We start from the raw sequence: 12,190 nt of genomic DNA on the forward strand, positions 1-12,190 counted from the left end.
ATATCAGACAAAGACAACACAAACATGAAATAAACTCACAGTTTGGTTCAACTATTTTGATTCATCTCTTAATGTCTCTCATGAAATACTGATATTAAAAATCATACCTCAGGATTATTTTGATTATTTTTTATGATCTGATCAGGGCAACACTAGCACCACAGTTATCTGTTAATTAAGTATACAGGGAAATTAACTGTGACTGCTCTTGTGAACTTATTTCACTTGCATTGGATTCTGACAAACTCATCTCCAGCTTGCGTCCAGCAAAAGCCCCAAAGTCTGCTTGGTTGATGAGATAATGAGGCAGCCTTTAAAAAACACTTGGCTTTTATGAGCGCGCCAAAAGTATTTAAAATAAAGTTAATTGTACGTAAGCACAATCAGCTGTTGAGTAATGTGCGACTCGATACCTTCGTAAACCACAGCTCCATAATTAAACTCCAGCACATGGATAGATCTGTGATGGGCTACTCCGTCACCTCAGAAATAGATTTGTGCACCACAAACAAACTTAGAAAAACAACATAAAAAGCGACAGTTGCGCTCCCGCTGTCTTCTCCGCACGTGCTGCGCTTTTGCCCTTTGGGCTGCTTGTCCAGCTTCATTACAGTGTTTATCAATTCTCCCATATTGCCCGGCTTTTAACAGTCAGTGGCCTCTGTCCGCTCGCTAGTAAAGACGCTCGGCCGCCAGGAGAGTTGGTGGAACGCCCCCCAAAAAAACGCCTCGGGTCAGAGGAAACATCATAAATTCAAGGTTTGTTTTTGCCTCCTCTTTGATGGCCTCCCTCTCTGCTCTAATTACATCCCAGCGTCCACACATCACCCGTGCACAATCAGCGCTAATTTTACGTGACGCCGACAACTTGTTAAGCAACTGTCCGTATGTGACAAAAATCAGATGGCTTATTAGGAGGATAAAAATTCAAATTTGAAAAAAAAAAAACCTCTTAGTAAAGTATAGTGCAATTTTCAATACTAAAAGAACAATAATAAACATTGTTAGCTTATTCACTTTGTCACAGGTGTCAAACTCAAGGCCCGTTTATGTGGCCCGCGAAGACAAATTATGCATCAAATTCGTGTGTCATTATTAGAATTACAAATTATCTTTACTTTTAATGATATCTTTTTTTTTTTTAAATATTTGACCAGTTGTTACTTGTCTGATTTGAAAATGAGTTATTTGTCACTTTGTTTTGTAGCTTTTACTGTAGATGATTTGAGGTGCTCATACATTTATTTGGCTTGACAGTCATAATGGCCCTCCGAAAGAAGCTATGACTACACTGCGGCCCGCGACAAAAATCTGTGAAATTCTTCTGAGTCTTAGAAGTGGTGTAGCTCACCTCTCCTTGGAGATGTTCTTGCTTTGGCGTACCCAAGCGTTCTTGAAGTCATTGCAGAACTCGTACCAGAGCATGAAGACGTGACTTGGGGTCACTTCTTTATCGCCCGACTTTGGTTTCACCTCAAAGTATTTCACCATTTCCTGGAAACTGTCGGAGTAAACAGTAAATAAAAAAGCAAATGTTTGATTACATAACAATACTTCTGGCCCAAAAAAAGTCAGTTGGAAATATGTTCACCGCCTATACCAAACAGTTTATTTGGTGGTTACTGTTAATTCTTGTTTGGTGTTCTTTGGTGGGTCGAATGATTAAAGTCTTATTAGAAACCAGGCAAAAAAACAAGACAGTATAGCAACTTTCTAATTTGTTCCGAGGAGCCTCATGGAAGCAAGATGGATAACATGAGTTGTTGCAAGTCAATGAAAAATGATAGGTAGCAGGGAGTGAGGGGGGCTGAGCATCTGGAAACAGAGGTTCCAGCCTGCTGGGCCACAGTAGCGGTGGCTCCATTATCACATTGACCCCACAGCCTGCAGGAGCGTCTGATAGCCAAGAACGGGCTACTGCAGCTTCATACGCAGAACGTCGGACTAATCTATTTACCATTTGAGATGTGAACAAGCACGCGTGAGTGCGTGCAACCCACTCAAGAATCCAACGTGCTGTTGTAGGGTCGTCCCTCGGTCTAATCCAATTGTAAGCAAATCTGAATTCTTGGCGGGATTCCCAGCTGCACACACGGCCAGGAGATCTGATCTCCTCTCTGACCCAAACATGAAAGACATTCAAGAGATGCTCCAGAGTCCCGCACGGACACTGACAGAGTTTCTGACCTCCGGATGGAAGGTGGCTTTGCGACGCTAATCTAAGGCATGTTCACAGTGAGTGAAATGCAGCAATATGTCTCCCAGCTGGGGGAAGAAAATGGACTCGTGCCTGATCCTGCTTCCCATTACCCCAGCCTAGCGTCATTTTGTCGGGACGCTCCCAAAAAGAGAACTGTAGATCATCCCGAAGAGACAAAAGCAATGCTGTGTTTAGACTAAGCCAACAGACACGCCGTTCCATCTCGCCAACTCGCTCCGGAGTCGATCGGGTCCTCTGCTGACCTTGGGTCATGGTGTCAAAGCGTGCACAAATCAAGCAACAGTTCCCTTTCCTTATACTTTCCGGAGCTTACGAGCAGATAGACAAAAGTTCATTCGAAACAGATGGAAACGCGCACGCACATGTGCATATATACCTCCAAAATATAAACAAAATCAAGAAGAACCTGGCGAGCCAGCACGCTAGCTACACTGTACAGCTTTTTATACTGATGATGATGTTGCCGTGCAAGGCAGCATTCTTCACTGTCAGCTGTATAAAAAAAAAAAAAAAAAAAAAAGCCATTACAAAAGCAGGAGAATTGGGAACTATTTGGCCAGACGATCCTACATTCCTTTGTTTCCCCTTTAAAAAGAGGAGAGAAGTAAAGGGTGAGTTTGACAACCCAAGACTGGTCACATTCACACCTTTAGAAAAACTCTTCCTTGCTACTTGCCGGCGTCTCCACTTCCAACCCCCCGGCGAGGCCGAGGTATCGGGTCGCACCAAAGGATTGGTTGTCTATTTGCTTTCTTAACACCATGTCATAATGTTAGCGCTGCTGCTGCTGCTCTTGTGCGTTTGAGGGACCATCCCTCATCCAGTACAGATGTTGGAGCCCACCCAGGGCCCAGTGAGCCCGCTTGACGCCCATATTCATCAACAGCGTGTCATTTTTATGAGGTGGCTCTATGGGAACCTGAGTGAAAAACCCCCACCCAGCCGTCCACATCTCACTTTGTGCTCGCGTTACCTAACACCAGGCAACCAGTCCCGCTCTTTAGATGAAATTAAAGGAAAATGTCATTACAGGCAAAGGGACAGAAAGCCCCTTTTGATCAATAATCCCTTTCCAGGTCAACAACTTCATTCTTGTGGTGTCAGTCATTCATTCATTCATGAGATGGTGTCAGGAAACTCAAACTGGTAACTTTGCCGCCAACCATTTCCAAAGGATCTTGTGTCTGTTTTGAAGTGGGCAAAGTGCAACAGAACACAAAAACAATCCTAAATCTGCTTTCTCTGTCATCTTTATTGCAGGGAAATCCGTATATTCAATTCTCCTCAACAGGAGCTTGGCACCATAGGCAGGTCTTGCAATTGTAAATCAGGATTATAGGGAGGAAGCAAATGTCTTAAATAAATAATAGGGTATGTGAGTTGAGTTGAGAAATGTGCAGTATCCATCACAGTCTTTTTTTTAAAGTTTGAGAAGTTTAACACATGCACATAAAGGAAATGAGGAACTTAAAAATTATGCATGAATTTAGTATAGTATGACATTCGAAATAACCAAGCAGTTTTGCATACCTCTTCTAAAGGAATGTTTCTGGATCTCTTAAGACTCAAACTAAAATTTATTTAGCTTCCTACCTTTTCTGTGCACCATTGTAGCAGTCCTCTTCCACAGAATGCTCTATTTTAGCTGTAAAAAGAGAGAGAAAATATTGTCTTAAAAATTTCATAAATTCATGAGGCAGGTTCTTTAGGCCGTCAAGTGAAATCAGATTATTATTATTACTTTACCTTGAGCCTAGCTAATAATAGCAAAGGAAGAAAATGCCCGTTTGGAGTGTCCGTTCACTAAATTAACATCATTAAATGAACCATCAGATTGTATTGATTGGCTGTCGTTTCCAACATATGTATTTCAAGTGCCAGCCACTTCAAAATAATCTCCACGCAACACTGGTGGAGTCCGGAAGAGGTCACCGCGTTCATTGCTCATCATAGAATTAGTCATGTGACAGCATTGAAAGAGTGTATACATTGTAAAAGTGGGCATGCCACCATGTGTCGACGCGTGAGAGTGTGACGGCGGGCGTTAGGGTGTGAGAGTCGCACTCTCTTAGTGGAGGTGTGTGTGTGGACTCAATCAGGGTTGAACACAAAGGCTCCTGTGGACTCTTGCCATGTAAAAGTGTCTAAATGCAAGGCAGATGTGTGCGGTGAGCTAGGCCGAGGTGCAAGAATTTATCTAGGGCCAAAGAGTGCCTGTGATCTCAGATTTATTGCATTTTTCCAGATTCATCCCTTTTACAATGATGGGGGGGACCTTTCCTCCTTAGAGATTTAAGAGGGGGAAGTCTCCCAAAAATTGTTCAAAGGCCAGTTTGGGGGTCTTTTGGGCAAAAGTAAGCTTCACACACCGACCATTTTTCCTTTTTTACATGTACGCGGGCCACTCTGCTGAGGTAGCCCTAATGAAGGGAGGGGCTGAGCATGTCTGGGTTGGAGGGAGGACCAGGAGGGGGGGGGGGGGTCGTGACCAATGGCGTTAGTCACAGTGGGGGTCAGGCTGGCGCCTAAGGTACTCCTGCGCCGCGGCTGTGTGGAGGTGGCACTGGAAGGCGAGAGAGAAAGAGAGAGAGCGAGCGAGAGCATGCGTGAAGTGTCTCTTTCTATGTGTAAACATGAAACCAGTAGTCGCTAACTAGAAAGTTATGAGACGTGCATGCTGAGAGGGACAATAAATTTGCCCTTTAAAACCCTGACACACTTTTCTAAAGCACTGCTACCTGGTGCTCAGATAACAAAGAAAAGAGTGGCGAGGATTTGTAGAGGGATGCTGACGACCTTGGGGGCATCCTTTTTTTGTCTCTCTGCCTCCCTCACAAATGTAAATCAAAATGTTGACCGATTTGGTTTGATGACTCACCGACAACACAGCTTAAGGGCTATGATGAGACTTTTACACCTCCCCAGAGCCAACAAGGATGCGATTAAAAGCGGGAACTTGTTTTCAATTAGCCAACATGAGAATATGTCCGTTCAAATCTCCCCAGAGGTTTCAAAGAGTTCCCATTAAAAAGGGAAATCAAAAGGAGGATCATTAAAGTTATACCACAACGGATTTTTTTTTTTCTATTTGAAAGGAAAGCTGCGAATGATAAGAACATAGAAAAACGGATACGACGTGCAGAATTTTTCAATTTTATCCACAATTTAAAACTGGCATCTTAACTTAAGAGGGAATTTAAATAACAATTCAAAAATAATTTAATAACACTAGAAAAGGCAATTCTTGCCAAAGATCACAGCATATAGCGATTTCCTATGAGCAACATGTGTGATGACATCACAGACAATCTGCGTGTTTAAGACAATGCCACGACACCAATGATTTATTTTCCTTTCGTCTTTGGGCTAGTGATGTTATGGAAAACATTTTGGATAGCATTTGGAAAGAATAGCCCTGAAGGCTAAACGTATTTTTCTCTTTGATTAAATTTGTATCTGTTGTGAAATGGCCATTTAATTGCTTGCTGTTAAACATGAACAGCGTGTAAAAAGCACAGATTACCAGATTTGGGAGGGATCCACTGTCGAAACAGGCAGAGATCATACGGGGAAATTTAAGAGGGACAGCGCGGGGCGTTTGGGTTCACCTGCAGGCCCCGCTGAGGAACTCTCCACAGGCGGGGTTAAAGGTCAGCGCTCCCCGGGAACACTACTTTCACAGCACACTTTATCTGTTGGACCGTACTCAAGCTTGGCCGTGTCTGGTGGACACGCTCCAATTTGGACAATGTGTCAAACACATGCATCTGCGCTTGGCTGGCCTTGCCTGCGTTTACCTGGGTGACAAATCCAATCAGTGTGATGACTCAGAATTTAATAGTCTCGGTTGTTGTTTGATGTGCAAATGATTTGCGTTGTTTTGCCGTTTGAAGTCACAGAATCATCACAAAAGATGATTACACGCCGCACGAAAACATGGGCAACAGCTCGTGGTAGGAAAGGGGGTTTACACAAAGAAACTTGATGTCCAGATGTATTTTTGTCATGTTCTGGCAACTTATTCTGGGCCCTACTTTTGTTTCATAAGAAATCTATAGTAACTGTACACACGGGTGGAATTTTCTTCCTTTTGGTATTTTTGTAGATGGGTGCGGTCAGAAATGGGCACATGCGCCATTGAGGGCGTGAACACAGTTGACTTGTATACTGGCCAAGTTAATCAAAAGTCTTGCTTAACAAGGGACGACATCAACTTGTCACCGTTTTAAAATAATGTACATCTTGTACGATGATATACGGGAGAGTGGGAGGGCACCAGTTAAATTGTTGCTTAGAAGCCATGCAAACCTGCTTTCTAAATAATCAGAAACCGTGTTTTGGTGCATTACTTTAAAATCACTACATTACGCTCACATGAGAATTTAATATTGATGCAAAAATAAAGCGCTTAAGGGGTTGCGACAAATGACGTTTCAAAATTACGAATGGCTCACAATGAACCAGCACAGTAGTGCAAAAATACAACTCACACAGTTACGGCCGTACTTTTTGTTATTCATTTGTATTTCGTCAAAGTGATTTTCATATAAATATTTCCTGTAAACATGACTTAATTCCTGTCTTGCCGTAGGTTAGATGGCGTCTACATGCTAACTTGATACGTTACCATAATTAGAACATGTTTTCATAAAATATAAAGTTAACTTACCAGTGGAGACAAATCCTTCCATATTGTGTTTGAATGGCTGGAGGTGTTGTTCTGCTGAGTCAGCACACACCTTCCGTACATCTTGCTCGCAAGCTGGCGTAAAGAGAGCAAAATGATACATGATAAGCTATTGGAAGGGATGTAACAAAACCCGATCCAAAAATAAAAAACATTACATGAATAACGTAATGCAACATAAGAGGAGGAAAAAGAGAACAGCAAATGTGCTGAAGGAGGAAATTACTGCATGATTCTGTCAGAGGTGACTGTGCATGTGCGTGTGTTCTGTTTCCTGATGGGTTTTCGCCGCTTTGCCAAACGACATGACTCGCACGCGCTCGCAGGAAACAGCCGTGACTGAGCATGTTCCAACCGATACCTTTCCCACTTCCTGTCAAACGTAAGTCTGGGATGCGAGACACGCAGATGCCGGATGAGAGCACTCGGGCACAATGTTCCAACCTGTAAGTCATTATGGCTGCAATAAATACCTCCACTTTCTTATGACTAAATCAGTCAATTGTTATGAAACAAAGAAGAGCAATAAAAGCGATGTTTGCACCTGCAGCTCAGTAAACTCCCTCCATTACATCTTTTATTTATTTGTTGTCTGAAGAAATCACAGAGGAAATGTCTGTTTTAACTATGAACAGCTCAGATTCACCTCCTAAAATCTAAAACCAACACTTATGACAATAAAAAGAACCCAAATATCCTGTTTCGACAAACCACATTTCCTCTGCAGAAATACCCCAACTCCAAAAGACCAATTAAAGTCAAAGAGTAGAATTTAAAAGTGGTTCTACTCAAAACGTGGTCCAGACAGAAAATGCCGCAAGAGGGAAGGCTGCAAAGCCACAGCAGCTAGAAAGAATACAACTGTTCTGACTTAAAAAAAAAAAAAAAGCCTCGTTCACTCATAAAAACTAAATTTCTAGTATCAGCATTTCTTTGATTAAGACATTGTGCACGTTCATTTTATTTGTGTATCTATAAATTCCAGAAGAAAGCACGGAAAATTAAAAACAGTTTAAGAGTAATATTTAAAAAAATATATATTTTATTGGTGCACCTGTAATTTAATTTGACAATTTGTATACAGTACAAGTCGAAAATAAGTGAATTATATATCTATATATCTATATATCTCTCTCTCTCTCTATATATATAGATATAAATTAATCCAGAGATTCTGCAGATTAAATTGAGATAAATTATTTAATACACATAATAAGAGTGCGTTAAAATCAGTTGTTAGTGGTCATGTAACTTTTGTGTTTTTAATAAACACTCGGCAGACAACAACCACAACCATAGATTTTTTTTTTTTTGCTAACTGTCTCTGATGATGGTCAGACAGACAGTCTGGGTCATGATGGGAGCCAGCTGAGGCAGACTCAGCATCCTTCGCAGCCAAGTTAGTCGCCATTTAGATATATTGGGGAAAAAAAAAAAAAATGCTGCTATGCTTCAGTCGTTTACAGAGCCAGTTTGGTGATGAATGTTAGCGTGTGTTTTATAGGCTGTGTTAAATCAACAAAGCCCCAAGAGAATTTGAGCCTTTCCTGAGCCAGTGGCGATTTGCAAGCGCATCCAAGCAGGAGCCCACACGCAAGAGATAAACACTCGTCGGATACCCCGCGGTGCTTAAGTAGCACTTACAATTGTTTTGCGCAATCTGCAAAAGCTCCGCGGAAGAGCGTCTATTGCGTAAAGCGCCGAAAGATGCGGATGACTGTGGGGCAATACGTAAGTGTGAAAAAAAACAATTGACATTTAGTTTGTTGAGTTGACCTTTCATACACACTTGCCTCCACTTTAGAAAACCAAAAAAAGACGGAAATATACACCATAGATGAGCTGGGTAGTAGACCCTTAGACATGTCAAGTGAAATGAATGAGACTCCACACATGGCATTCCGAGCGCAGCCTCCATTGTAAAATGAACTTCAGACTAAAGGCCATGTCGGAAAGTGACATTAAGGGCCATTTAAAATCAGGACACTGTCTGATTTGCCGCAATGATGAATGCCTAACTGCTAGGCAGGCTTTCTGTGAAACACTAAACTCCCCCGAGTAGCAAAAGAACTCTGTTTCTTTTTTTATGGGATCTGCTTGGGAGCATCAGCACAACTTCTGTCCACTGTAATGAACGAGCACGTTCAAAGAGGAATGTCGCCTTAATGAAAATTAATAAATAAAATTCACACATAAACATCTCATCATCTATTGATGCAAACTGTCAGCATGCAATTTGGAAGAGAGTGGAAGACATGTGCTAACACCAAGTCTCCTGACCTTTAACCCAAGGTCAGAAAGTAAAGACACTGCAGTCGCCATCTCAGAATCAGGTGAGGGGCACACACAGTCTTGCTTGAGGAAATCTCAAAATGGGATTCAGTGTGAGCGTTTCACACCGTCTCCAATGTGTTTGCGTTGTAATTAAGACCAGTTGCTTTCTTTAGGCGAGTTTATAACAGGCAGCATAAATATTTATTCCTGGAGGCTGCACAGGATAATAGCTGGTGGGAGTCATAGGTGGGGCTCACCAAAAGCCCAACACTGGCCCTGTGATGCTTATGCCCTGGAGGACTACTGTGCCAGACTGCGCTGGCGCAGATCAAATACGAGCACTGTTGCATTTATTGTCTTCGGGTCTTCCACTCATAAATGAGTGACAGCTTGAGGTGGGTCTGGCTCCTTTAGGAGACCCTTTGTATTTTTCCCCCAGGTCAGAAAGGAGAAAGCTTTAACAGCGATCTAAAAAAGTCTAAGAGAGGACTGAGAGCAAATCTAATTGCTTTCACATGCCGTATTATTGGTTGATTTAAATAACCACAGACATCAGGGGCGCATGGGAGCATCGCCTTTAACCTTTATGTGGCCCAGGCTGGCCAAGATTGAATGGCTAGAAAGTTGACTCCAACACTGACGCCACTGCATAGGATACATTAAAAGATTAAAAAAAAAAAAGCTGACAGAGAAATAACAGAAAGTAAAATTTAAAAAAAAAATAAAATAAATAAAATAAATAAAATAAATAAAATAAAATATCTATCTATCTGTCCATTTTTAATACTGTTTGGCACTTATCATGAAGGTAGACATACCTGTCAAATCTTTTTTCAGCTTCCTGAGATCCTTCGTTACATCTTCAAATTTGACCTGTGCAGCCTGGAGTAAGTCTTGTGGTTCCAGCAAGGGGTAGACGCTCTTTTCAGTACCAGCATCCTGGGAGAATAAGACAATTTTAAAATGTATGTATTTTATTAGCATGTTTGCTCAACTGAAGGCTACTCACGCTATCAATATTTCGTAGGTAGTACAAAACCACGTAATCCACCAGACTGATGTGACTGTCCTGAAAAATAAAGTTCTCTGTCATAAAATTGTAATCATGGTCAATTAGTAATCATTGCCGCAGCCTTTTGAGTATGACTTAGAAGACCATTACCCTGCTCTTGACGTCCTTCAATTTGGGGAGGATCTCGAGTGTGAAACCGTCAGCCTGACCTCTTGTCCTGTTCCCACCATTCATATAATTCCCAAAGGCCAGAACGAGACCCAATACCTTGCTCACACTTTTGCACTCCAGCAATTCCTGACAGACACACACACGGCTTTATCACAGAAAGCCTTAAATTAGCATCATGATGATTTAGTGAAGCCGTGTTCTCACTTTGCATACGCTCTTTATAATCGCCACCTTTCGGCGGATGGAGGAGATGGTGTCGAGGAAGACCGACCGGAAGATGATGCAGTGCGCTCGACCTGCAAAGTTGGGAATCTGGGAGAGCTCATACAGGAACCTGGAAAACACAAGGGGAGGAGGAGAATGGGGGTGTGATGTGTTATGACAGAATTAAACAAAACGTCTAACAGGAAGAACTATTCCGGGTCCTTGGCAGGCCACGCTTCCCCCGTGCAGGTCCGGCTGAGTCAGTGCTGGTGCGACCTGGCAGCCGATTGTCATAGGGGGTTTCGCTTGGCTGGCCTCGAAAAGGGGTCGGCGGGGAAAAAGAACCGAGCGGCATCTAGGGACTGATCAAAGTTGGCCTAGGCCCAACGTGGGACGACTTATGTAAACAGTGGCGTGTCGGAGGGGAGCGGAGCTGTAACATCCTGTGTGATTAGAGTCCGCTGACGCTGAGTAGGGATGACTCAGGCAGCTATAGTGACAGCTCTGGTCAAACATGGAAATGGGAAGGCCAGGCTCAGCGGCACCACTGGATTTAGGCCTCATTAACTGGCCCGAACTACTTAACCTTGACGACATGAAACTGCGGAGGGGACTTTTTTTGTTTGTTTTATTATTATCGGGCACTGTCTGTGTGTCTGAAGGAGCTGTCTTACTGTTCAGGTTTGTCCAGTAGTTTGACCTCGTCCTCTTTGGAAGTCTCATAATGTTTCTTGATATTGGCCAGTTCATCAGGAGTAGCCCTCTGTGATGAAAAAAAATAAAATAAAATAAATAATCTTACAGTAGACTTTACATGCTAACAAATTTTATTAGCAGCAATACAAACAAATCTGCTATAATTTTTTTACAAATACATTGACATCACCCCGCCTTTCTCTTTTTTTAAACTTTAATAGACGTACTTACATTTTCATATAAAGCCTCAATGGTTTCCAAATCCACCACAGAGTTATCCACAGTAAGAACAGCTGAAAGAATAAACACAGTATTAATTATAAACAGTCAGTCTAATAAATAAAAGAATGAGAAAAGATCTTGGCCAAAGCTTTCTGGCATTTAAGTTTCCCGGCGTATCATTGAGAAGAGCAAACTTGTTTTTCTGACTCGTAATGGAAAATTAAAATTGTTGTTGATTTGTAGCAAATAACATTATGATAAGTCGTCTATCATTGTCAATCTGGATTAAATGGGAGAGTAACCATTAAAAAATTGACTCCAATTTGGTGATGTTGTTACTGGACTTACAACAAGAGTTAAAACATGTTTTCATGACAAAAAATGTGAAAGATGCAATTCATTTCCTATAATACGTTTCACTTTATCTTCATCACGTGTGTTTTTCTATAGATGACAGCGCTGAAACGGAAAGTAACTCCTGCGCTATGTCTGAGAGGTGTCACAGCTTTATGGCCTAGTGTGGGAGGAGGGGCATGGGGATGGCTCATCTGACAGACAATCAATCACCATTTCACAATAAATACTAGCAGAATTTTGACACTATAGCAAACCTAAACCTGCACAATTGTGAGGAAAATATGATGCATTATTATATTTTACAATGTGATATCAATATGTTTTTTCTTGGGGCCAATGACATCTC

General features: G+C 41.9%; 1 protein-coding gene across 2 annotated transcripts in view; it reads right to left on the reverse strand.

Moving 5' to 3' along the window:
* Nucleotides 1–12,190, reverse strand: part of LOC125980710 (formin) — a 32,226-nt gene that overhangs the window by 1,231 nt on the left and 18,805 nt on the right. For both annotated transcript variants that reach the window (XM_049740145.2, XM_049740146.2), the window contains 9 exons: nt 11,497–11,558; nt 11,244–11,332; nt 10,570–10,699; nt 10,345–10,491; nt 10,192–10,251; nt 10,001–10,121; nt 6,891–6,983; nt 3,815–3,866; nt 1,352–1,501 (listed from right to left, as the gene is read on the reverse strand). In XM_049740145.2, coding sequence (XP_049596102.1) covers nt 1,352–1,501; nt 3,815–3,866; nt 6,891–6,983; nt 10,001–10,121; nt 10,192–10,251; nt 10,345–10,491; nt 10,570–10,699; nt 11,244–11,332; nt 11,497–11,558 — 904 coding nt within the window. The remainder of the gene's footprint in view (nt 1–1,351; nt 1,502–3,814; nt 3,867–6,890; nt 6,984–10,000; nt 10,122–10,191; nt 10,252–10,344; nt 10,492–10,569; nt 10,700–11,243; nt 11,333–11,496; nt 11,559–12,190) is intronic.

The sequence above is a fragment of the Syngnathus scovelli genome, chromosome 14 (assembly GCF_024217435.2).
Source record: "Syngnathus scovelli strain Florida chromosome 14, RoL_Ssco_1.2, whole genome shotgun sequence".
NCBI classification, from domain to species: domain Eukaryota; kingdom Metazoa; phylum Chordata; class Actinopteri; order Syngnathiformes; family Syngnathidae; genus Syngnathus; species Syngnathus scovelli.